General features: G+C 62.0%; 1 protein-coding gene across 4 annotated transcripts; it reads left to right on the forward strand.

The window, feature by feature from the left end:
- Window positions 1–9,775: 9,775 nt before the first annotated feature.
- MAFK (MAF bZIP transcription factor K) lies at window positions 9,776–21,169 on the forward strand. 4 transcript variants are annotated; one of them, XM_074345516.1, is made up of 3 exons: window positions 9,776–9,980; window positions 17,679–17,758; window positions 18,532–21,169. In XM_074345516.1, the coding sequence occupies exons 2-3, from the start codon at window positions 17,723–17,725 to the stop codon at window positions 18,964–18,966; spliced, it is 471 nt and encodes a 156-aa protein (XP_074201617.1). In that variant the 5' UTR covers window positions 9,776–9,980; window positions 17,679–17,722; the 3' UTR covers window positions 18,967–21,169. The 4 variants fall into 4 exon arrangements, with proteins under 4 accessions (XP_074201617.1, XP_045360365.1, XP_010964729.1 ...); XM_045504409.2 differs by lacking the exon at window positions 9,776–9,980 and adding an exon at window positions 13,324–16,097; XM_010966427.3 differs by lacking the exon at window positions 9,776–9,980 and adding an exon at window positions 16,105–17,028.
- The last annotated feature ends 1,525 nt before the right edge of the window (window positions 21,170–22,694 follow it).

A 22,694-nucleotide genomic window follows, 5' to 3' on the forward strand; every position in this document is an offset into this window, starting at 1 on the left:
AAGCCGCCTCATTCGCGCGGCAGCCCCACCAGCCCGGTGCCTGACTAGGCTTCAGCGCTGAGTCAGGGGCCGGGGGCACTCGGATGACCACGTCCCAGGCAGGGGCAGCTGGGAGCCCACTGACATGCAAGTGGAGGAATAACAAACAAACATTCCCAGACAGAGCGTTTGACGCTGGAAGCCACCCATGGGATGCCGCCGTGGTGAGGCCTGCGCAGGGCTGGGTGACGATGACTCCTCGCCCAGGGCCTGCAGCCATCTCCTGAGAGCGGACGTCCGAGACCCTGGCCAGCGAGCGGAACCACCAGGGAGGCTGCCTTTGGCCGGAGGTGGGGAAGCACTTTCCAACAATTGTCCGAAAATAGAACGGGCCAGCTCCCGAGGAAATGAGCCCCTGTCACAGGAAGGGAGCAAGTGGGAGCAGGGAGCCTGCTGAGCAGGGAGGGGCTCCAGGCCTCCCACCCCTAGAGGCTCCGAGCCCTCAGTTTCTCCCTCTCACACCCCGAAGGCTTGAGGGGTGGGGCAGAGAGGGCAGGCCCTGGCGCAGGCCTGGCCCCAGCGTGCTGCCTGGGGGAGGGGCTCACTTCCTCCCTGGACCCAAGTGTGCCAGCAGAGATCAGATGGGGTGGGAGCCGACGTGGTCCCATCTCGGCCCCAGGGCCCCTCTCCGTTCAGTTCGGGTCGAAGGCCGGTCACACTCCGCCGTCGCTGGGCTCAGCAGCCCCCACCCTGAGCACCTAGGCCCCCGGGACCAGGCTGGGGAGCCCAGAGCCCACCTCTGGTGGAAAAGCAGGAAGGCGGAAACACAGTCCTCCTTGTGACACGCTGTGGTTTCCACGCCTTCGAGAGGCTGCCGGGGGCAGGAGGCTCGTGTCAACCCCGGAGAGCCAGGCGGAGAGAAGCTGGGTGCCCCGGACCCCTCTGCCTGGCCCGCCTCTGTGGCATCCTGGGGTTCCAGGGAACATAGTTGGAGAACCAGGGCAAGGGGCCATGGACTAAGGCATAGGGAGCCCCAGGCCCAGCTCCACCTCCCCGCCACCCAGCACCTCGGCAGACTCCAAGGTCTCCCAGGAATGGCTGAGGCTGGGTTTCCTTGTTAAGGAGGCTAGTGGCAGCCCCAGGGGCACCAGGGACCAGTTGGCATGGTAGGGGGAGGAGGGCTGAGGTCAAGGGCTGGTGGGGCAGGGGTCACAGCCGACATCAGGGGGACTGTGATGGGGCCTGGGTGGGGAGGGTCTCTTCGCCAGGCACAGTGCTTCCTCTGGGGGCAACAGACCAAGACCCTCCATCTTTCTCCCCTCCTAGGGCTAAGTGGGGTGGGAAGGGGTGAGGACACCGAAATAGTGCCCCCTGCACCTCCCTGCCTGTCCTGGGCAGCCCTGATGCCACCTCTTCCGTCTCGCTGTCCCTACACACCATCAAAATCCCCCCACACTGTCGGGGGATCCACGAGGTTTTGTTTCATGTTTCAGCTGGTTCAAGTTCCCTGCAAAGACCACGTATTAGGTTTAAAATTAGAGACACACCCTCATGCACTTTTTTTCCTTCCTTTTCTTTTCTTCCTTAATGGAGGTACCAGGGATTGAACCGAGGACTTTGTGCATGCTAAGCACGTGCTCCACCTCTGAGCTCTACCCACCCTCACACACTTTTCTTAAAAGAAAATACGTGTAAATAAATGTCCCAGAGATTCTAACCCGCACCCTAGCCGCACTTTTTCCAGTCAATGCTTTTCTTCAGTTAGTACCCTCACGAATGCACAGTATGTCATGGGTTCGAAATTTTGGCTCAGAAATTAGGGTTGGGGCAGATTTTCCCAGGTTGGGATGGATGTTCCCAGGCTGAGGAAAGGCCGGGGGAGGGAGAGGAGGGCCCAGCCCCCAGGTACTCAGATCACTGATCATTCACAGCCTGGATTTATTCACAAGGAGGCTTGGTCGGGCGGACTGGGCTCAGCTGGGCGGTTCTTGGGGGCGAGGGTGGGGCAGGGAGGGCAGGTGCAGATGGAGCTGGGGGCTGGGCGGGGGGCATCTGCATGGCCCGCTGTGCTCAGTGCTGCGTGGGCTGGGCCCTCGGCAGGGACACCGGGACATGGCACGAGCTCCCTCACGGCATGGCCCCAGGTGCCCAGGTCAGGAGCCGCAGGGACAGAGCTGGGCTGGAGCCGCACTGCTGCTCCACACGACACGGTGAGAGGGATTCATGCACCGCTGTGCTGGACACCAGCAACTAACACAGCATAGTTAATCAACTACACATCAATTAAAACACTTACAAGTTTTTTAAATAAAAAAATAAAGCAGGGTTTGGTCCTCTGTGCTTGGCTCTCCGTGGCCGGCAGTCCGTCCGGGGTTCCTGGCACAGAGCTCCCAGAGCCCTTGGCGCTTTCTGACGGATAGCGGTGTCTTGTTATTCCTAAGAAGCCTCTTTATTATTATTTTTTTTACTTTGTTTTTTAACTGTTTTTTTAAAAGGAGGTACTGGGATCGAACCCAGGACCCCATGCGTGCTAAGCGCGGGCTCTTCCCCTGAGCAATACCCTCCCCCAACAACAAGCCCCTTTTGACCACACCTGAGTTTACGCTAACAGGTGACTCAGGGCAGCAGCTGGGGCCCAGACAGCTCCAGGCTGAGGGGCCGGGTCACCAGAGGAACCAACCATACGATGAGAGACTGCACCCCACCCACCCACTCAGGGCTCCGAGGGGGGGGCACCTGGAGACTGAGCCCAATCTTCAGTGGCCAGTGACTGAATCTCAAGTGCCTGCGTAGTGACTCTGATGAAAAGTCTCGAGGGACAGGTTCTGAGAGCTTCCGGGCTGGTGAGCACGTCCATGTGGGGAGAGGGCATGATGCTCTGCAGCCCCCTCCCCTCCTCTGCCGACACCTCACCCTCAGCCTCCCTTCCGTCAGGCGGTTCTGGAGCTGCGGCCTCTACGATGCAACCGTCCTCCGGGGGACGATGCCTTCCCGAGTTCTGCGCTTTGCTCTGTCATGGTGGCTTGTTGAACCTGCGGTAGGGGTCACGGGAACCCCCCAACTTGTAGTCAGCCAGTAGAAGTGTGGTTAGCCTGGGGACCTGGGACTTGGAGAGAGCCTGGGGGGCGACCTCGGGGGCCGAAGCCCTCACCTGTGCGCTGGCTCTGGGAGCTAGGGGCAGAACTGGTTGAATCGCAGGACACCCAGCTGGGGCCGGAGACCCGGAGGACTGGTTGGCATTTGGAAAAACCAAACAGTTCGTCTCGTGGCCTAACCCTGGCCGCACGGAATGTCTCTTCCTCTGCCCTCTGTTGGCCTAGGCTGTCACCAATGCCTGGCCAGGTTACACACCCTGCTTATTGGTGGAAGGCCTTGTCCCCGCCGTCTCTGGAAACACAGCGCACCACCATCGTGAAACCAGGCTATGGCAATTGGCCTGCTGCCAATCACAGCGTCCGGGAATCAGCTCTGCCTGCCAGTTGGCGGACACGTGGGTTGTCTCGGTTTGGGGAGATTACAAATAAGGCCAGAATGAATACCTCCGCACAGGCCTTTCACTTGAACCCAGTTTCACTGCATGCAGACACCCCAGCGCTGTCTTGGTGCTGGGTCCTCCTTAGCTTGGAGGTGACAGAGCTAACCTGCGGGTTCTTCAGAGGAGTGTAACGGGCACAGCTGAGGGCCTCACCTGGCATCTGGGGCAGAAAAAGACTCAAAACGTGCAGTGACTGATACCCCTGCTGCTGCGGGGGCGGGGGCGGACACGGCCGCCACACGGCGGCTTGAACTTCCCTGGGCCATGTCTGAGCCACAGCACCATTCGCGTTTCTTACGGGGTAATTCTTTGCTGCAGGGCCGTCCTGGGTGCTGGGGGGTCGTCCTGGGTGCTGCGGGGCATTTAGTGGCATCCTTGGCCTTCATCCTCCAGATGCCACTAGCAAGGCTGAGGGGAGGGACCATTCAAAGTTTATTCTTCAACAGACAGACAGCATCAGCGGGTTGAACCGCAGGGGTTTCTCGCAGATCACACACACACTCAAGAGGCGTCATCAGCTTAACAAGGGAGAAAGCCTCTGTGACAAAACCCACATCGCAGCGTAAACAGGTACCAGTACTGTGTTCACTACACTTCCAGAGGGAAAGACACAACTCGGGAAAAAAATTTTCTTCTTTTTGTTTGGATCTGAAAGTCAAGTGTAATTACCAAGAGACAGACTGCTGACAACGGTCCTAATCCCGCCCAAGCCGTGACAACCAAGAACGCAAAAGTGTCTCCAGTCTTCTTGCCGAGTGTCCCCGGGGTGAGAACCACTGCCGGCAGGGTCTCCAAGTCCCGCAGGCACAGATGGCGGGTTTATTTGCAGAATGAAGGCCTGTTTCCTGGGGTGGAGGGGGGTACGCAGCATGTGGCTATCCTGCCCCAGGGGCACGTGGCAAGGTGTCCAGGGTGCAAAGGACGTCTCAGAGCTGTGGTCACCGCTGGCCCTCTCCTTTGTCATTCACAGGTTTGGGTCACAGGCCGTCAGACACAGGGATGAGAGAGCTCAGTGAGACGCCGGTGGCCATGAGCAAGCGGGTTTGCCACTACCTGGGCCTCAAGTGCCCCCCGCCCCGGAACACGGGGCCCAGCTCTCCTGTTGTGTCTGTGTGCCCTGCGGGTGCAGTGCTGGGTTGGGGCAGTGGCTGCAGGCCTGGACGCAGCGAGGACAGCCCACGTGCCCTCCCCAGCTGGTCCGCCGGCAGCTGATGGGTTGCAAGTATCAGCAGGGACCTCCCCTGGGGGGCGCTGTGCAGAGGGCACGGCTGTTGCCCAGTGAACACGGAGAGGCAGTCGGGCTGGGGACTGGGGGTGAAGGAACCTTGACAGAATTGTTTTCAAGTTGTGAATGGAAACCGGCCTTGTTACTTAATAACACATGCATATATAAGCATCGTAATCATCATCACGGGAGTCTCTCACTTGGGGACACTGCATTTTACAGTGAGCTCCCTCAGTTGGGTCCTGAGTCAACCCTACGCCCAGTTTAGGGACATGGAGCCAGACTCAGGGATGGCCGCAAAGCCAGCGGATGGCAGGGGAGCATCTGGAAGCTGAACTCCTGCTTTCTACCTCTCCAGGGCCTCTCTGCCCCACCCCCCGCCCCCCCAGCCAGATGTGAGACACAAGGAGCCCTGTCCCCTGCGCTGGAGGAGGAAAGGACTGTTTCAAGACTGAGAGTTTCCAGACTTGCTTTTCCCCCAGCTGAGCTGACCGCCTCCTTCACCCCGGAAACCCTGTGGGGACAGAGGCTCCCAGCCACTCCCCATAGCCCCCTGCACGACCTTCACTGCTTCCTGGTGGAGGACCAGCCTGTATGGGTGGGGGCAGTGGCTGGGGGCCTCTGTCTGCTTGTCTCCCTCCAGCTCTGGGGTGGACCACGCACACTCCCAGGAGGGCCCTTGGCCCTGAGAAGCTTTCCTGAGGGACTGCTCCAGCCCAGCCGGGCCCTGAGAGCAGGTGCGCCAGCGACAGTCTCAGGGGCCGAGGCTTGGGCCTGGCCCTGCACAGCCAGGCATGCACCACCTTGGACAAGCGTCCCTCCTCCCCGACCCTTCACGTCCCTCATCTCAAAGGGCAGTCGTGGCCGACGCGGACGCGGGAAGGGCAGTGCTCAACTCTGCTGGCTGTGCTAAGATGCATGAGTCATTTGCTCTCAGGTCAGCAAACACCCACCCTGCAAAGGCTGCCCCCTTACAGGGCGTGGGTGCCAGTCCCAGCCCTTCAGCTCCCAGAGAGCCCCACTTGGCTGCCATGGTGGGGGGCGCACAGCAGGATGTCCTCATGGTCCAGCTCATCCCAGGTCCCACCCCTACTTCTGGGGTCAGGGGCCCTGGGGGCAGTTGTGAGGATGCGTAGGGGTAGTGACGGCTGGGGCCCCCTTCAGGGAGAACACTGCCCCTTCCCTGCAGAGTGACTGCTCTCAGGGGCATCAGTGTCCCTCCCTTTCCCTGGACCTTGGCCAGAGCCACCTGAGTCTGCCCTCTGGCATTCCTTTCCTCCGACTGGCAGGAAGGAGGGAGGGGCAGGGTGGACCCTCCAAGGGGGAGGGGGGACCCAGGCTCCTCCCCAAGAACCAGCCTTGCCCAGCTGGGCAATAGGGCAGGTCCTGTTCACCCCAGGCTGGCAGCCCCGATGGTCACAAGCCTCTTCCCAGGGCAAAGAGGAGCAGTTTATCTGGGGAACCAGCGCTGCCTCTGTCATAAAGCCGTCAAAAAAGGACCATTTATCAAGGCCAACCAGGAACCCGGCGCTGTGCGAAGGTCTTCGTGGCCATTTAGAGAGTGAACTGTCACGAGAGTCCTGTGAGGTCAGCAGAGTCTCCTCCACTTTATTTCATTTTTAATTTGATTTTATAGTCTTGAATAGCTAATACATTACAAGGGCTGACGGGTGAAACGGCATAAAGAGTTTGACGGGGAAATCTCGTGTCTGGTCCCGCCCCATCCACCCCTGACCACCAAAGGCACCCCTTTCTTTAGCTTCCTGTATCCTCTCCACCTTCCTCCTGCTGGTACAAACACAAACACAGCCGCCTGCCCTCTGCGGACACCAACATCTGAGGCTGCTCGAGTCCCTTACATAAAACAGCAGTGTTTGCATGTCACCTGTACAACGTACTTTAAATCATCGCTAGACTATTTATAATACATACTAACCTGTAATTGCCATGCAAATCATTGCTGATACGTTGCAAACTCAAGTTTTGCTTTTTTGGAATTTTCCGGAATTTTTTTCCCCAACTGTTTTCAACCTGAGGTTGGTTAAATCTGAGGACATGGAACCTAAAGATGCACACGGCTGCCTCTGTAACATATTTATCTCCCTCACTCCCTAACCCTGAGGTCGCACATCATACCCCAGGCTTGTATCTTGATTTTTCGTTTACAACAGACTCCGAAGTCTTCCAGATCAGGACACGGGGATCTTCCACACTCCCTTTTCATGGCTGTGTGGTACTCTGTCAAACAGGCGATCCACAGTTTATTTAGTTGTTCCCTTAATTATGACATCTTGGTGGTTCCCTTTCTTCTGTTGTTATAGCCGATGACACAAGAATGAGCTTGGCACCCCCAACTTCACACGTGGCCAGGCGCATCTGTGGCACAGATTTCTAGAAGCGGGATGGCTGGGTCTGAGGATAAGCAAAATCCAAGTTAAGTACAGAAGGAGCCTCCAGGTGCCCCTCCTGCACCCCCACCAGCCGTGCGCTCTACAGCCTGTCCTCCGAGTCTGGCCATCAGACTGAGTGGTGGTTTTGGATTTTGGCGTGTGAAGTGGTGTTGCAGCGCCATCTTAATGTGCGTTTTCTCCTGTGATGGAGGTGTTTTCCTGCGTTTGTCATTGAGTGTCTTTTTCTGCACTCTCTGCTACTTTCTAATTGGCTTTTCCTTTTCCATTTCTAGGAGCCCTCTGTATGTTAGAAAAATAGTCCTAATGTGTACTTCATGTTCTCTGCGTACAGTGATTTTTGCCTTAAATTGCTTTTATGTGTCTGGATTTTTAATCATGCCTAGAAAAACCTTTTCCCACTCCAAAGTTTTAAAGGACGTTACGCAAGTATTCTTCAACATTTAAATGTTTTCTAATATTATTTTTTTTTTATTGTGGGAATCTATACATAACATGATATTCACCATTTTAACCATTTTCAGTGTTTCAGTTCAGGGGCATTAAGTACATTCACGTTGTTGTGGGCCAAGGCCATCCCTTTCCAGATCTTCATCATCATTTCATGGTTTCTTTTTAAAAATGTTAAATCTTTGATCCATTTGATGTGTACAGTACTGGGGTGCCGTCCAGATAAACCGTGGGCCCAACATGGTCTTTTTTCTAAATGGTTCTCACGTTGTCTCAGTATCACTGATTAAAAAGCCCACTTTGAGGGAAGAGGATGCGGCCAGCGGCGCGCACGCAGCCCTCGGTTCAAGCCCCAGCGCCTCTGTCCAGATAGATAGATAGATAGATAGATAGATAGATAGATAGATAGATAAACAAACCGACCAACCTAATCACTTCCCCCCATGGAAGCCCATCTTCATCCTATTTTGTCAAGCTCATTTAAAAACTTTTATTTTTTATTTGGGGGGAGGTAATTAGATTCATTATTGTCATTTTAATGGAGGTCCTGGGGCTTGAACCCAGGACCTTGTGCGTGCTAATCATGCACTCTACCCCTACGCTGTAATCTCCCCTTCAAGCCCATTTTAAAGCTGAGGAAACTAAGGCTCAGAGAGGTGAAATGACATGAACCCTCGCAAGGTCCTGCTTTCATGGAGTTAATGAGGGTATTTAGACAACACTCTTAAAGGTAACTGGAGGTTAATCTGAAGAGCCTGCAGTCAAGCTGGGGACACGAGGACACTGAGGAGAAAGGAAGTTATCCTGACCACTGTGCTGTCCTGCTGAGAGGGCCACAGACTGGCAGCAGGACCTCTGCATTTGAGGACAGAGGGTGTTGGCTTAGAGAAAGGGGAAGCACCTTTCAAACCCCGGCCAGGAGCCCACTCTGAAAACATCCTGGAGAGAAGGGCCGCTGCTGCTGCTGCTCATTGTTTACTGGCAGCTGTTCCCGCTGCAGCGTCAGCAGGCAGCCCCGTCCCTGGTTGTCCCACAGGGCGAGGGCTCCCAAGAAGAGCAGGGTTGCTCAGGAGGAAGCCCACGTCCATTGGAGCCAGAAGCTACGCGGAGCCACGTTGGGGTGCCAGCTGCAAACAGAAGACCGGCAAACTCCTCTGTACTTTCTCCCATTTGGTTCCCAGGATACACCCCCCAGGGTGCCCGAGACCTGTGAACACCCCTGGGCAGGTGCAGCTGTGCCCATGGGAGGCCTGCGTCTCTCCCAGACCCTCCACGAGTTTCCCCTGCTGTATATTCAGACGTGCAGCCTCCTTGAGGCAGAGCATCATGTCTGAGAGGCATCCAGGCACCATCAAAGGGCTTGGCCTCCCATCCAAGTGCCAGGGAGCGTGGAGTGGGCCAGGCCGTGTGCCTGGACAGGTCACCTCTCCAGCTCTGTTCTCCATCTGTGCCCGGAGGAGGCTCTGCTCTCCTGGGCCAGCCCTGACCAGTGTCCTGGGCCTGCCTCTGCTGGGCCTGTTTCCCAAAGGCAGCCATCCGCTGGGCCTTAGGCTGGCCTTAGGTCCATTCCCCAGCAGGAGCCCCTCAACAGTCAGGCTGTGGGTTGAAGCCATTTGTCACTGTTTTAGATTGTTGCCTTTCTAGTAGAAGAGAAATGGTTCTCTTTACCCATTTCTTGGCCAAAAAGACCCGGGAAATCAAGAGACAGATAGGGGTGTCTGTCAGGAGGGGACGCCAGGCGCCCTTTCCTCATTTGTGGGGCGGGCCTACCCAGCAGACAGGGAAGTGTATGTGCCCCTGACACATCGCCTCTCGTGATACAACCACGCGGTCCTCCCCAGACGGGGGCTCCGGCTGGGACGGCGGGGTCTCCGAGGGCTCTGGTGAGTCTGAGAATACGAATACGGGGTCCAGGCAGGAGCCCGGAGAGGGCCGGCTCAAAGGGGAAGTGGGGGTGCTCCGTCTCGGTTCGACGTATGGGGACGACTGCCGCCACGCGGCGCCCATCACACCTGAGGTCCAGGGTGCAGCCTGCTAGCCCGGCACAGGTGGGCGCGGGGGCGGAGCCTCGGGGGCGGGGCGGGGCGGGGCCGGTGGTGGGCGGGGCGGTGCGCGGCGGCGGGTGGGCGGGGCGGTGCGCGCGGTGGGCGGGGCGGCGTGACGCGCGCCGACGCCGATCCCGGAAGCGGTGTCAGATGCTGGGGAGCCGGGCGGGCGCGCTGGCGGCGGGCGGCGGGGGGGACTTGTTGTTCTTCGCGAAGTCGGAGCCCGAGCGCGCGGCGGAGGCGGCGGCCGAAGGGGAGTGCGAGAGTGAGTGCGAGCGCGAGGAGAGCGCGTGCCCGTGAGGAGCCGCCGCGCGCCCGCGCCCCCCGCGCGACGCCAGGTGAGGAGCGGCCCGGCGGGGCGGGGCCGGGGGCCGGGGGCCGGGGGCCGGGGGGCCGGGCAGGGGCCGCCCGCCGCTGAGTCACGGCCGCCTCGGACCCGCGGCGAAGTTGGGCCGGCCCGCGGGACCCCGGCCCGGCCCGCGCACCTGCCGTCAGGTGTCCCTCCCCGAGCGCGCCGCGCGGGCTGGGGGCCTTCCTTCTGGAGCGGGGGAGCGCAGCCGCGACCCCCGCCCGGCGTCGGGAGGGCCGAGGGTCGGGTCGGGTGGGGAGTGCGGGCGTTCGGGCGGGCCCGGCGCCCCTGCCCGGCCCGCCCCACCTGTCCTGCCTTTAGGCTCCGGAGATGCGCTCCGGGGTGGAAGCCGGTGCGAAGCGGAGGGCCACGTGCAGGGGAGCGCGTGGCGGCGCAGGCCCACTCGGCCTCGCTCACCTGGGCGCTTCCCGGCTGGGCCGCGCGGTCCCACCCCGGCAGCCCTCAGGCCGGGCCCCACGCCGCCCGCGCCCAGGTCCCAGGCGCTCCGAGGGTGCGGAGGGCGAGGAGGAGAGGCCGCGCCGACCCGCTCACTTTCTGAGCAGCTGACCTGCCAGGGTTCCCCGGAGGGAGGCCTCGGTATGGAAGCTTGGGGTGGGGAGGGGACGGCGACCGCGTCACTTCCCGAACCCAGGGTCCGCGTCTCATCTTTCTGGTGTGTGAGTCGGGGGGGGTGGTCTCCATCCTTTCCAACCCCACTTGCGGGTTCTGCTGGGCTTCTGCCGAGTTGAGGAAACAGACGGTTTGTCAGTCTGCCTGCTTCCACACACCTCGGGAACCCGGGAGGGCATGGGACGTGTTGGGCTCTGGCCAGGGTCTGCCTTAGAAAAGCAGATCGCCTTGCCCTCCGCCTCCGCCTCCGCGTCCGTGTCCGTCTCCGTGTCCGTAGTAGTGTTCTCACTCAGCACGTGTGGTGGAGGCCTTCTCAGAGCAGCACTTGCCCCGTTCTGCCTGTGGGCCTGGAGCAGCTCGGTGTTGGGTAGCTGGAAGTTCCCTGCTCTGTCTGGTGTTAATGATTACGCTCTGTTTACCTCCCACACAGCCCTTGTAGCCAAGGCAGAAACGGGATCTTCCACCACCAATTCATTCAGCAATTGATCAGCACTCAGCCCCTCTTGCCACGCCCCTGGCCTGGGGGAGCTCTCAGCCCTTGGGTGCCCACAGCAGCATGTTGTGGCCTATCAGTGGGCGCCCTCAGCCTGGCTCGGCGGCCTGTCTGCCTCCCCTCCCCTTGGTCGGCAACGATGAGATCTGGCTGTCACAGCAGTGGCTGCACAGGTATCTTGGTGAAGGACAGCTGTGTTCTGGCTCTGGAGCCCAGTCTCCAAGTCTCATGTTTTCGGCGGGATGGCACTTCTTAAAAAGCAATGGTCTAAGCAGGTGGGAGGGTCTGGGCAGCGGAAAGTGGGCTGTGCAGTGGGTGGGGCGCACCTGCCACCTGTTGCACTGTGGATAGTTGACACCGTTCTGAGAACTTCCCTCCCTGGGGGCAGCAGGGATGTTTTAGTTAAGCTCCGTAGAGGGTGTCTGCTTTTATAACTTAAAGCTGGACCTCTGGTTACTCCAAAATAAATCATTTATTAACTCAGAAACACAAAGCGAGGCTCTTCCCTGGAGTGCTGGGGCAGAGCTGGACTTGAAGGGACAGGTTCCAAGTCCAGCGTCACTCCCTTTCGAGGTGGTTGCTAAAAATGGGAGCTGAATCGAGGCTACTTGGGGAAGTCAGCTCCGGGCTCGCGGCGTTCCAGCCCTTTCTCCAGCGCCCAGGCGGAGGCTGCCCCGAGTACGGTCCTTTTCCAGCCCTTCGTTGTCCGCGCGCGGCATGCTTTCACTCTCGGGCTCTGCCGCGGCCGGAGAGTTTGTTTACAGCCCGGGCAGCCTGGAGTTCCTGCCTGTGTCCGGGCTGTTCCCGAGTCTAAAGGTTTCTGGAGTGGACTTTCTGGATTTAGGGTCCAGTCCACATGGGAAATAGAGACCCGGCCAGTGGGGAGCGTCCTCTGGTAGCTGCGCCTCGGAGCAGTAAACAGTGACTCACCCTCCCCTCTGCTCCCCGCCCCCCTGTGCTCTGCTAATGGGAGCTGCATTGCTCCGGTGTTTACTTTTGCTTTTTATAAGTCATGGACTCGTCATGTTTCCTCTTTCTTACCGTTTCAGGAAATTGAAAGTGTCATCTTAAAATCCTAGGATTTTAGAGCAGGTAGAAATGAACCTCACAGTCTAGGCTCACGTGCACACACACCCCATTTTACAGGAGGAAACTGAGCCCTGAGCTCCTCACCTGCCTGTGGGGCGGGGTCCAGGTCCAGGCGCTGGCCCAGCGCCCCACCGGCTTTTCTGTGCTGTCTTGGGGCCTTAGGCTGGGGGGCCGAGAGGAGTTGGGAGACCTCTGCAGGCACAGTGCTGATACATCTGCGTATGCAGTCAGGAGTTGGGGGGAGCAGGCGTAGGTAAGAAAGGCCCCTGCTCCCCATCGAGTGAGGGAGACAGGAAGGCCAGGGCCACGTCTTGGGTTCTGCCCTTGTGTGCTCAGGAGGGCGCCCCCGGCCCGCCACAGGGCGGGCATATGGGGGGCTTTCCGGTGAAGCAAGGGGGGGAGAGGAGAGCAGGGGATAGCGGGAGAAGGGTGAGGGTGCCTGACCCAGGTGGGGGGACTTGCGGAAGCTTGGAGTAGAGGCCTGGCCTGGCAACAGGTGGCCAGGAGAGTGGGGGGCTCCCTCTGCTTGCTTGGCGGAGGGGGCTGCGTTTGAGGGACAGAGATGCGGGGGGCCTGGCCGAGGTGGTGCTGTGGGGCTGGGGCACCTGCAGGGGACTCAGGCTGAGGTGGCACGTGGGCGCGGAGGGAGAGGCCAGGCGGGAGGGCCGTCAGCCAAGCTAGGGGCACGGGAGGCGGGCAGGTGTGGGGAGGGCGCATCTCTGGGGCCCCTGCTGGACGTGGAGGTGGGGCTGGTTGGAGCCCCAGAATGCACAGAACCCTGAGGAGGACCCCCAGGGGCGGAGCGAGAGGAGCAGAGGGCCAGCCCGAAGCTGGGTGGTAGGACCCAAGGGTGGCCAGGGTGTGGCGGGGGTGGGGTGGGGTGGCGTTCAGCCTGCTGTCAGCTTGGCAGCTGCCTGAGTCACCTCTGGACGTAGCCAGGATGACACAGCTTCCTCAGACTGCAAGTGCAAGGTGACCAGACGTCCTCCCAGCCGGGCAGACAGTCATGCCTTGCCGGAGGGTGGCCAGCCAGGGCCGGCCTGCAGGCTGGGTGAGGGCTGGGCTGGCGGGGTGTCCCCCAGTGTAGGGGAGCTGGGGCGGGCTGTCAGTGCCTGGTCGGGAGGTGGGCGGGGCTGTGGGAGCACTCCTGGTTCTGGGACCTGCCTTCGGCTTGTCGACGTGTGCTTGTTTGTCGGACAGGCGCCTGCTGTGCGGCCAGCCAGAGGGGCACTTGCCTTTGGGTCCCTGGCCCTGGGTCCCTGGTGAGAGGCCCTAGAGCAGAGGCAGCTGCATCGTGGTGGCTCTGGCTTTGGGGTTTGCTGCTCTGCTGCAGCAGTGGGAACCTGCACCTCCAGGCTGGACCCCTGCCCTTCGTCCTCCCCCCCCCCAACCCCGATCTGATGTTCTCGAGGCCTGGGAATGGGAGGGACGCTCTGTTCACCTTCACTGGGCTGAGAGGGGCCGGCGGGGAGAAGCGGCTGCCCCACCCCACACCCGCCCCTCCAGGCATCGGAGGCAGCATCTCCTGCTCAGGCTCAGGGCTAGGCTAGCAGGCAAGAGCCTGAAGCTTGAAAGCCTTCTTTGCTCCTGGGTAACTTAAACCTGGCACTGTTTGGGTTGGATCATTACTCCGTCAGCCACCTGGTTCCTTGATGGAGAAAACGTCCCACGGGCCCTGAACCCTGGCCCAGCCCAGCGAGGGCCAGAGCATGCCGGGCCGGCCAGGGCAGTGAGCTGGCCCCGAGCTGGGTCGCAGCAGCCGCTGAGCACCAGGTGCTTGTGAGGGTGGGAAGGTGAAAAGTGAGCGGAGGGGTCCGTGGTCCCAGCTCCCCTGCCTGCTGGAGGGCAGTCCAGTCCTGTTGGGCCAGGGCTCCCTGCCCTGGCCCTTACGGGTGCGGCAGAGGGTGGGGGATGCCCTGGCTCCCAAACTCACACCAAACTCTGCGGTTGTGGGAGCTGCCTCTGTCTGGGCTGCCACGGTGTCCTTTTCTTAGAGAGGAAGTGATCTTCCGTGTTCACCTTGCTCAGCTGTACGTCAGAATGAAGTTCCTGGTTTGGGGTTGGAAACCAGCATCTCCAGTTGGGAAGACGGTCGTTCCAGATTGGAGGTGCTGGTGTCCAGCTCGCCGAGCAGCAGCTCCTTCCGGGCAGGGAGCGGGGCGAGCGGGAGGGCAGCCCTGCCACCCGGGCTGGCAGGCCACCAGGCCCCTTGGGTCACTTCACCCAGACAAACCTGTGGGCGCAGGCCCCCTGCACGTGGTGCTTCCAGGCTCTGATGGTCGACGGCCGGGACAGGATGCCCGGGTGTCCTCGCGTGAAGCTGCTGGGAAGGGGTGTGGGGCTGACCAGTCACTGGTGCAGCAGAGCCGGATCGGGGAGGGTGCACCCAGGTGGGAGGGGAAGCTGGCTGCCCGGGGCGCCCCAGCCTGGCCTGACCCTGACGGTGCCAGGCTGGCGTCTGACCCCAGCTGGGTTTCGGCCGAGCCTTAGAGAGCTGTCCTCCCGACGTGAGCGCTGCTGGCCTGGGATTGCCTAACGCCCTGTGGTTTACAGACTCTTTGGGGCAGTCGTTTCAAAATCGGTTGTTCTGCAGACTCTCCTTCACACCTAGAAACTATTCTCTCAACGTCTTTCCGAAATCAAATCGTCATTTGTCTGAAGTTTGGGGTGACTTGAGGTCAAGCCTGCGTGCATTCCGGGTATTTCGGGTGGAAGTAAGTAGCGGGGCCGCCCCGTCTGCATCCTGAGCTCACGGCAGCCGGGCTCTCCGCCCCGGCCCGCGGGCGACTTTCCAGTAGAGCAGGCCCCTGAGGGGGGCGGCTGCTGAGGTCTGATCGCCTGCAGCAGGGTGTCTGTAGATGAGCAGGGCCTGGGGACAGTGTCTGCTTCTGCCTGGGACCTGCCCACCTTCCCTCGGGCTCTCTGGTTCCGTGGAGAGAGTGCCGGGGTCCCAAGCCCTGGGGGTTGAGAGTGGAGCCCCCACCCGGGCCGGAGTCTCGCCTGGGGCCACCTTCTCTGCCCAGCCGAGGCCCTCTAGGGGCTGACAGCAGTGGCGCCCTTGTTCCCATTCCCTGTTTCTCAGGAGAGAAGAGAAGCCCCACACAGAGGGGGTCTGCCTGGTCATTCCCAGCCTGATCTCGAGACGCTACTGCCGCTCAGCCCGGCTCTGCGGTTACGGCACTCTAGCTTTCAGTGCTGGAACTACCCGCTGGGACGGAAGGTCTGAGATCTCAGGAGACGCTCCCTGAGGTCAGGCCCAGGTGGACCTGGTTGGGCTGCTCTTTCCTGTCTCCCCCAGACTCCTGGCCCGTGGTCCTGGGCCCCAGGAGCCCAGGTGGGGGACATGGCCAGAGGGTCTGCCCAGGCGACTTTGACCTGGTGGATGAGGACCCCTGATCCTCCTGGGGCCTGCGCTGAGGGCAGGGGCCCGGGCCTGCGGAGGGCTGAGGCCCAGTCCTGTGTGCAGCCTGGCGCCTGGGCGCCCCACCACGCCACGCCAGGGCGGGCTCATCCCCAGGGGAGGTGTCCCTGCCCTGAACGTGCCCCGGGCCCTGGCAGGCCGGCGCATCCATCACTGAGGGTCTGCTGGAGTCAGTGGAGGCCCCTCCTTTGCCCTCTGGTTCCCATCGGGTGGGGGCTGGTCCACTGGGTGGGCGGGGCCTCGGTCTGTGGGAATGTGAGCCCAGCTCTGTAAACAGCTGGTGACTCACCGCGCAGCTATGCCCTGGCTGCTGGGAGTGATAGCAGCCCCTCCTCGCTCGACGACGTGGAGAAGTTTCTCATGGCCCTCCCTCCCGGTGGCTTCTCCAGCCCAGCTTTGACCTCCACGTCGGGGTTGGGCCAGGCCTGGAGGGCACTCGTTTGGGCTCCCCCGATGCTAGGGGTCAAGCCATGGTGAGGAAGCATCTCTTACCTCCCTGTAGGGTGGCCCCTGGCTGCTGCGCGCCTGTTCCAGGCATATGTGTGACTACGCAAGGGGTGGGGAGGCCTGGGTCTCCTGGAGGCTGTCCAGCCCCACTGCCGCCCTGTGCTCCCACACCAGCGCCCGGGAGGGAGAGCGGCTGTGTTGCCAAGAGGGCTGGGGGTCCACAGGCCTGGGTGCTGGTACCCTCAGAATTTGCAGCCTTCGGTGGAGAAGGGTGGGCGGGCTGTGGGTGAGGGTCCTGGGGCTGCAGGTGAAGACCGCCCCCCACCCGGATCTCCAACACCCCTGAGTTGGAGGCTTTGCCATGGCTCCGTCTCTGGCCTGAGACCCTTCCTTGGGTATGTTTCTCTGCTCAGTTCACCCCGTCTGGCATTTGGAACGTGGTGAGCAGGCCTCGGTCTGTACGCCAGCCACACAATGCACCCGGGAGTCTGAGGCCCGTTCTCCTCTGTCCCTTCCTTGGCTGCGGGCACAGGGGCCTGCTCACTGCCCCACAGCCTGCTGTCTGCCCAGCCTGCCCGAAGCCATTGTTGCTGTGGGCTTCTCTGTTTCCATGACGACCATCAGGGGTTGGCTACTTCCCAAGGTCGCCATGGCAACTATCAGAGGGGAATCATGCTTGGGATGCTTTGGCTGGCTTTTTCGTGAATGATTAGAATGTGTGACACAATGCAGACGTGAAAATGAGAAGGGCGGGCGGCGGGGGCTGGCGGGTGGCGGGGACAGCTCCCGCCAGACTGGTCGGTGAGCTCCAGAGGCTGCGGCTCCCACCTCCCGTGTCCTGGGCGGGCTGGCTGGCTGGCGCAGGGATCCCCCGCCCACCCTCTGGGCCTCAGGTCATGGCTGTGGGGCAGCTGAGGAGGAGGCAGTGATGTCACAGCTGCAGTGCCCTTGGCCGAGGTAGGTCCGCTGGGGAGGGTGGGGCCTGGCCAGGGTGGGTGCTGGGCTCCCCCGCCTGTCATCGAGGTGAGCTCAGCAAGGCAGGGGCTCCCCAACGGGCACTTTCCTGTCTGGGAGCCAGGTGGGCCCAGAGTGATGGGGTCTGGCCAGGGCAGGTGCTGTCCCTGGGGCCAGCGGCACCCGGGGGCTAGGTGTGGCCACTCTCGGGAGGGGGCTGTGCCCTGGAACGTGGCATCCTGTCCCTCACAGGTGCACACGTCTGAGCTCAGGGTGAGAGTCAGAACAGGAAGCAACAGCTGCTCGTGCCCAGTGCCAGCCCAGGGCGCTGGTCCTTGGGGCCTGGCCTGGCGGGCGGAGGACAGCCGTGTGGCTGCTGGGCACCAGACCAGGGTGACCAGGCCGCTCCGCCGGCCGATGCTGGAGTCCAGGGTGTGGCCGGGCATCCCCTGGGCCCCCTTGGCAAAGACTCAGGCCCAGCCAGGTGCCCTAGCTTTCGGGGTGCTGGCTACACAACGTGGCACGGGGAGGTGAGCCTCCTCGGAGCATCTCTGCGGGGGGAACGTCCCTGTCTTGGGTCACTTGTGACAGCAGCTTGCCCTGTACCCAGCCAGGACCTAACCAGGCTTGTTTCTGTGCTTTGTAATTTCTAGTCACCATTTCCAAGCCGTTCTGTCCAGGTGACTGTGCCCAGGTTATGACGACTAATCCCAAAGCGAACAAGGCGTTGAAGGTAAGCGGGGTGGGGCGGGCACACCGCCCTGGAGGGACCCCTTCCGGCCCAGGCGCCCTTGCCCCGGAGCCGCCCTCAGAGTGTGAGGAAGGAAGCTTGTCACCAGGAGTGGGAAGGGGGCTGCTGGCTGGAGGAGGTGTCTCTAGGAGAAGTGGTGACAGAGCCAGGGGCTGTGGCCTCTGGAGATGCTCTGATGTCCAGAGGGTGGGGTGGGGGGACGCATGCCGGCCAGGCTGTGCTCATCACCCTGGCTCCCAGGTGTGGGCATTGTGGCCTCTGGTCCCGCAGAGCCCTGGTGGGGTGCACGTGGGCAGGGCGCTCCAGTTCCCGGGGCCTGGCTCTGTCAGTCCGCGGCACAGGCTGCCTCCCTGGGCCCTTAGCTCCTGGGGCTGGTGCGTGTCCTTGGACTGGCCATGTCACAGAGCAGAGCTGGGGCTGGCTGCAGTTGGGGCTCTCTCAGTGCATTTGTGGGCTCTGCACCTTTAAGCGCCTTCCAAGGCCCCTGGCTGGACCCTGACAGGTCCGAGGGGCATGGGGGCATGGGCTGCCGTCAGCCCCACGTCACGCACCGGGCTCTGGAGAGTTGCAGAGAGCAGGTTGAGCAACCAGGTCATGGCCAGGTGTAGCCAGTGGCCCCTTGGGGAACGCCGCGCTGCACCATGCGTGGTGGCGGTGGACCCCACAGCGACTGCCTGTCCCCTGGTGGCGGAGTGCAAGCCAGCCTGGACTGCAGGAGGCAGCCAGGCTCCTGACCCAGCGCTGTGGCCCCGCAGGTCAAGAAGGAGGCGGGCGAGAACGCCCCGGTGCTCAGCGACGATGAGCTGGTGTCCATGTCGGTGCGGGAGCTGAACCAGCACCTGCGGGGCCTCACCAAGGAGGAGGTGGTGCGCCTGAAGCAGCGCCGGCGCACACTCAAGAACCGCGGCTACGCCGCCAGCTGCCGCATCAAGCGCGTGACACAGAAGGAGGAGCTGGAGCGGCAGCGCGTGGAGCTGCAGCAGGAGGTGGAGAAGCTGGCGCGCGAGAACAGCAGCATGAGGCTGGAGCTGGACGCCCTGCGCTCCAAGTACGAGGCCCTGCAGACCTTCGCCCGCACAGTGGCCCGCGGCCCCGTCACACCCACCAAGGTGGCCACCACCAGCGTCATCACCATCGTCAAGTCTGCCGAGCTCTCCTCCACCTCCGCGCCCTTCTCCGCCGCCTCCTAGTGTCCGGGCGGGGGGCCGTGGGGAGCACAGCCGTGACGCCCACGTCGGGACGAGGACCCTTGTAGGGCGCCGGCTGTGGCCGGATGGAGGGTGGGTTCCCGAGAACCCGTGTGCTGTGCGCCTTCCGCCCACACCTGCGCACCCCCCCCCCGCCTTCCTCTGGGCCCTCAGTGCTCTCTCGACTGTCCTCAGGGCTCTGTCTTGTGCTGGGGGTGTCGGGATGTGTGGAGGGAGGGTCCTCCAAAGGTTCCTAGCCCGGACGGCAGGGTCTCTGTCCTCCACTCCTCCCAAGAGCAGCCTGTCAACACATCGGTGCGTCCGTCCACCCTGCACGGCCCCCTAGGCAGGGCAGGACCCCCTCACTGTCCTGACCGCACTCTGGTGTCCCGGAAGGAACCGTGCTGCCCAGATGCACCGTGACCCTGCTGCAGCCTCAGCCAGGGACCCATGCTTAGTGAGCGGGTGGAGGAGGGGCTGTGCACTGGCGAGCACATGCGTGCCTGTACACTCGTGTTCATGTGAGCGTGCATGCGCGCACGCCCACCGCCCGCCAGCACACCAACAGTAACGGGAGTCTTGGGGAGCAGCTAGTTACAGGCGGTTGGTTGGGCCGTGGGTACGTGTGCAGAGTTGGAGTTGCACAAGCCTTGGGTTTTCCCTCCATCAGGAGACCTGGGGAGGCTGAGCCCCGGGAGGGAGAGGCGGGAGGGGGGCATGTTCTGTGTGTGGGTGCGAAGTCGGCGGCAGCCTCAGCAGGCTGGGAGCCGGGCAGTGCCCGCCGCCCGTGGTTCCCGCTGCTGGAGGAGACGGGAGAGCTGGGGAGGCGTGGAGTCAGGACAAGGAAGGTTGATGGTGATGCAGGCAGTGGGCACTGGGCTGGGAAGGCGGCAGGGACCAGCCTCCGGGAGCACTTGGATGGTCTGTGGGCAGAGGACGCGGGCACTCTGCAACCCTGGTGCTTAATCATCGCCTGGAGCCTTCACCTGCTCTTTCTGGCGCTCAGAGCCACTGAGGACCTCGGAGGCCCTGCGGGGGGCCCCCTTCCAAGAGCTGCCCTCGGGCCTCCGTGTGGCCAGGCATAGGCCCCCTTCCCGCCCCTCCTGGGAAGGTGCTGGGTGCCAGCAGGGGTCCCGGCTCCCGGGTGGGCTGTGAGCCCCGATCCCCTCCACAGGCTCACAGCCTTGGGCTCCAGCTCCCGGTTTCCTCTCGACATGCCCCCCACCGTCCAGGAAGACCCCCAGCCGGCTGCAGAGTCCCTGGGCAGGGTGTCATCCGCCCGGTGTGCCAGAGGAGTGGGGAAGACACAGGGCCCCAAGGGCTGCAGAAAGTGTTTGCGGCCTTGCTGGCCACCCTCTGTGCCCTGAGGGCAGGCATGGGGTCTGGGCGCCAGTCCTTCCAGCCAAGGGTGAAAGTGTAGAAAAGCTGTTGATGCCAGAGCCACGGTAGGTAATCCACATTGGATATCAGTAAGGACCATGGGAATATTTAAAAGAGAGAAAAGTATATATATATATAAAATTATATACACATTTTGTCGTACAGATTTCGTACCTTCTCTTCCTGTTTGATACTGTGGGTCTCAAGCAGAGCAGAGCTGCCGTGGGGTGTGGCCGGGGCGGGGCCATCGCCCTGCGCCGCCGCCGGCTTCTCACCCAAGTCGGCCGCTCCCGCCCACCGCTTCCCTCGGGCCTCACCCCCTGCCGAGGGGCCTGCCGGGCGCCCCCCAGTTCTCTGTGCGCCCCATCCCACGGCCCCGCTGCCCCTTCCCCGGACCGGGCCAGGCCAGGGAGACCAGCGCAGTCCCTCCCCCTCCTCCCCCTTCCCTCCCCTCCCCCTCCTCCTCCCCCCAGAGCGTTGAAATGTCATTGTCACAGTTTTAATATATGGATTTCTTATTTAAGAAAACAGGCTGATTTCCCGTCCCCCGCCCTTCAGGCCCGCTGGCGCTTCCTGGCGGCAGGGCCCCGCGTGCAAGCTGAGCACCGGTTTTCCGCGCCTCTGGCCACCTCAGCAGTTTCATTTCAATATTTATTTTTGTGCAGCTTTTATCATGATATAAATTATTGAGAAGAGACCCTACGTCGTGGCCCCTGTTTGTGCGACGCGTGGCCCGCGCCTGCCCCCCCCCCCCGGCCACACCTAATTTATTGCATCTCTGCTGTGACGCTTTTGTGCCTTTGCAATAAAGAGTTTTCTGGTTTCAGATCCATCTCGCTGTGTGGTTGGTGCTTCAGGCCAAGACCTCCCCACCACCCAGGGGGCCATTGGGTGTGCTGGGCCCCACATGCCCCCCATGTCCCAGACTCCTCAGCCTCCCCTGGGGGCCAGGGGTGGCATCTGGTGCTGCTTGGGAGCGGGTCACGGGGTCGGACAGGTGCTGGGACGTCTGGAGCCTGCGTGTCAGGACGGCCCCGGCTGGGCGGGGGGCAGACAGGTGGAGGTAGGCCCGCTCCCTTCCTGGATGGGGGTGGGGTTCCCAAGGCCCCCACCTGCCCTGGTCAGAGCCCCCGTCAGCAGACACAGCCCCCTGTCCCTGGGTGGCTTTGCTGGCTGGGCTCTAAGGGGAGCTTGCAGAGGTTGGGAGAGACAGGCCCTGCCTGGGGCAGGGGGCAGAGCAACTGAGCAGACTGCCCCTGAAAGCCAGGCCTTGCCCAGCCTGGTCCTGCCGGGGTCAGTGGGGGGGGTGTGTGTGTGTGTGTGTGTGTCCTCGGGGTGCTGCCCGCTCCCTACCACGCTGATCCTCTGGGACAGACAGGTCGGCTGGTGCTTGGCCCTGGCCTCTGAAGGAGGGTCAGGTGAGTTCCTGACCACTGGCAGCCTGCGCCCCACCTCTGCCTGAGCCCACCGGAGCAGCCCCTCGTAGCCGGGGAGGTGCTGCTGTGCTGGCCCCCGTGCGGCCTTCGGCCGGCCCTTTCCCTCTCCAAGCCTCGAACTCCCCTCCAGGTGTGGGGACACGTGCACTCAGCATGTTGGACTCTGTAGCCCCGAGTTTCTCAGCGTCTTCCCCCAGCTGAGCCAGGCCCCGCAGCAGCTGTGGGGGCTCCCCAGCCCCAGCCTGGCACTCCTCGGGGGCCCCCAAGCAACAGCGCAGAGACCAGAGCCGGCCACAAGCAACTTGTGGGTCTGAGCTGGGAGGCACAGGCCCCGGCCTGGCGCTGGGCTCCTGGGACACGGTGAAGGGTCCCTGCCTGCTCTCTAGGCTGCCACCCTTTGGTGTGTATTTCTGGGGCCATTTCACAGATGAGAATACCGAGGCCAGGACAAGCCAGGCGACCTTCCTTGGCCACTCCTCGCCCCACACGGTGCAGCCTGGAATCTGTGTGCCTGATTGTCATCAGAGATGGTGAGATGTCCCTCCATCCCCCCAACCTCGCCCTCGGCAGGGCCAGGCCCGTGAGGCTAGCAGCCCCCTGACCTGCTCCAAGGCTCTGTCCCACCCGTGGGTGGCAGGAGCACCGGCCTTCTCTTACTTTGTTACATCAGAAAAGTCTGGCTGCAGGGAGTGAGGCTGGTGGGGCAGGGCTAGCTGGAGAGCTGGCCCCCTCTTGCTGGTTCTGTGACCTCGAGCACGTAGCTCTGCCTCCCTGGGCCGCAGCCACCTCCCCCGGGCTGCCGTGAGGATTGCATGTGCGATTCCTGGCCCAGCCCTTGGCACACGGTGGGTGCCCCTCAAAGTGCCAGGTGGCAGGACTGCCCCCAGCAGCCAGGAGCCCATGCTGTGTCTGCGT

The sequence above is a fragment of the Camelus bactrianus genome, chromosome 18 (genome assembly GCF_048773025.1).
Source record: "Camelus bactrianus isolate YW-2024 breed Bactrian camel chromosome 18, ASM4877302v1, whole genome shotgun sequence".
NCBI classification, from domain to species: domain Eukaryota; kingdom Metazoa; phylum Chordata; class Mammalia; order Artiodactyla; family Camelidae; genus Camelus; species Camelus bactrianus.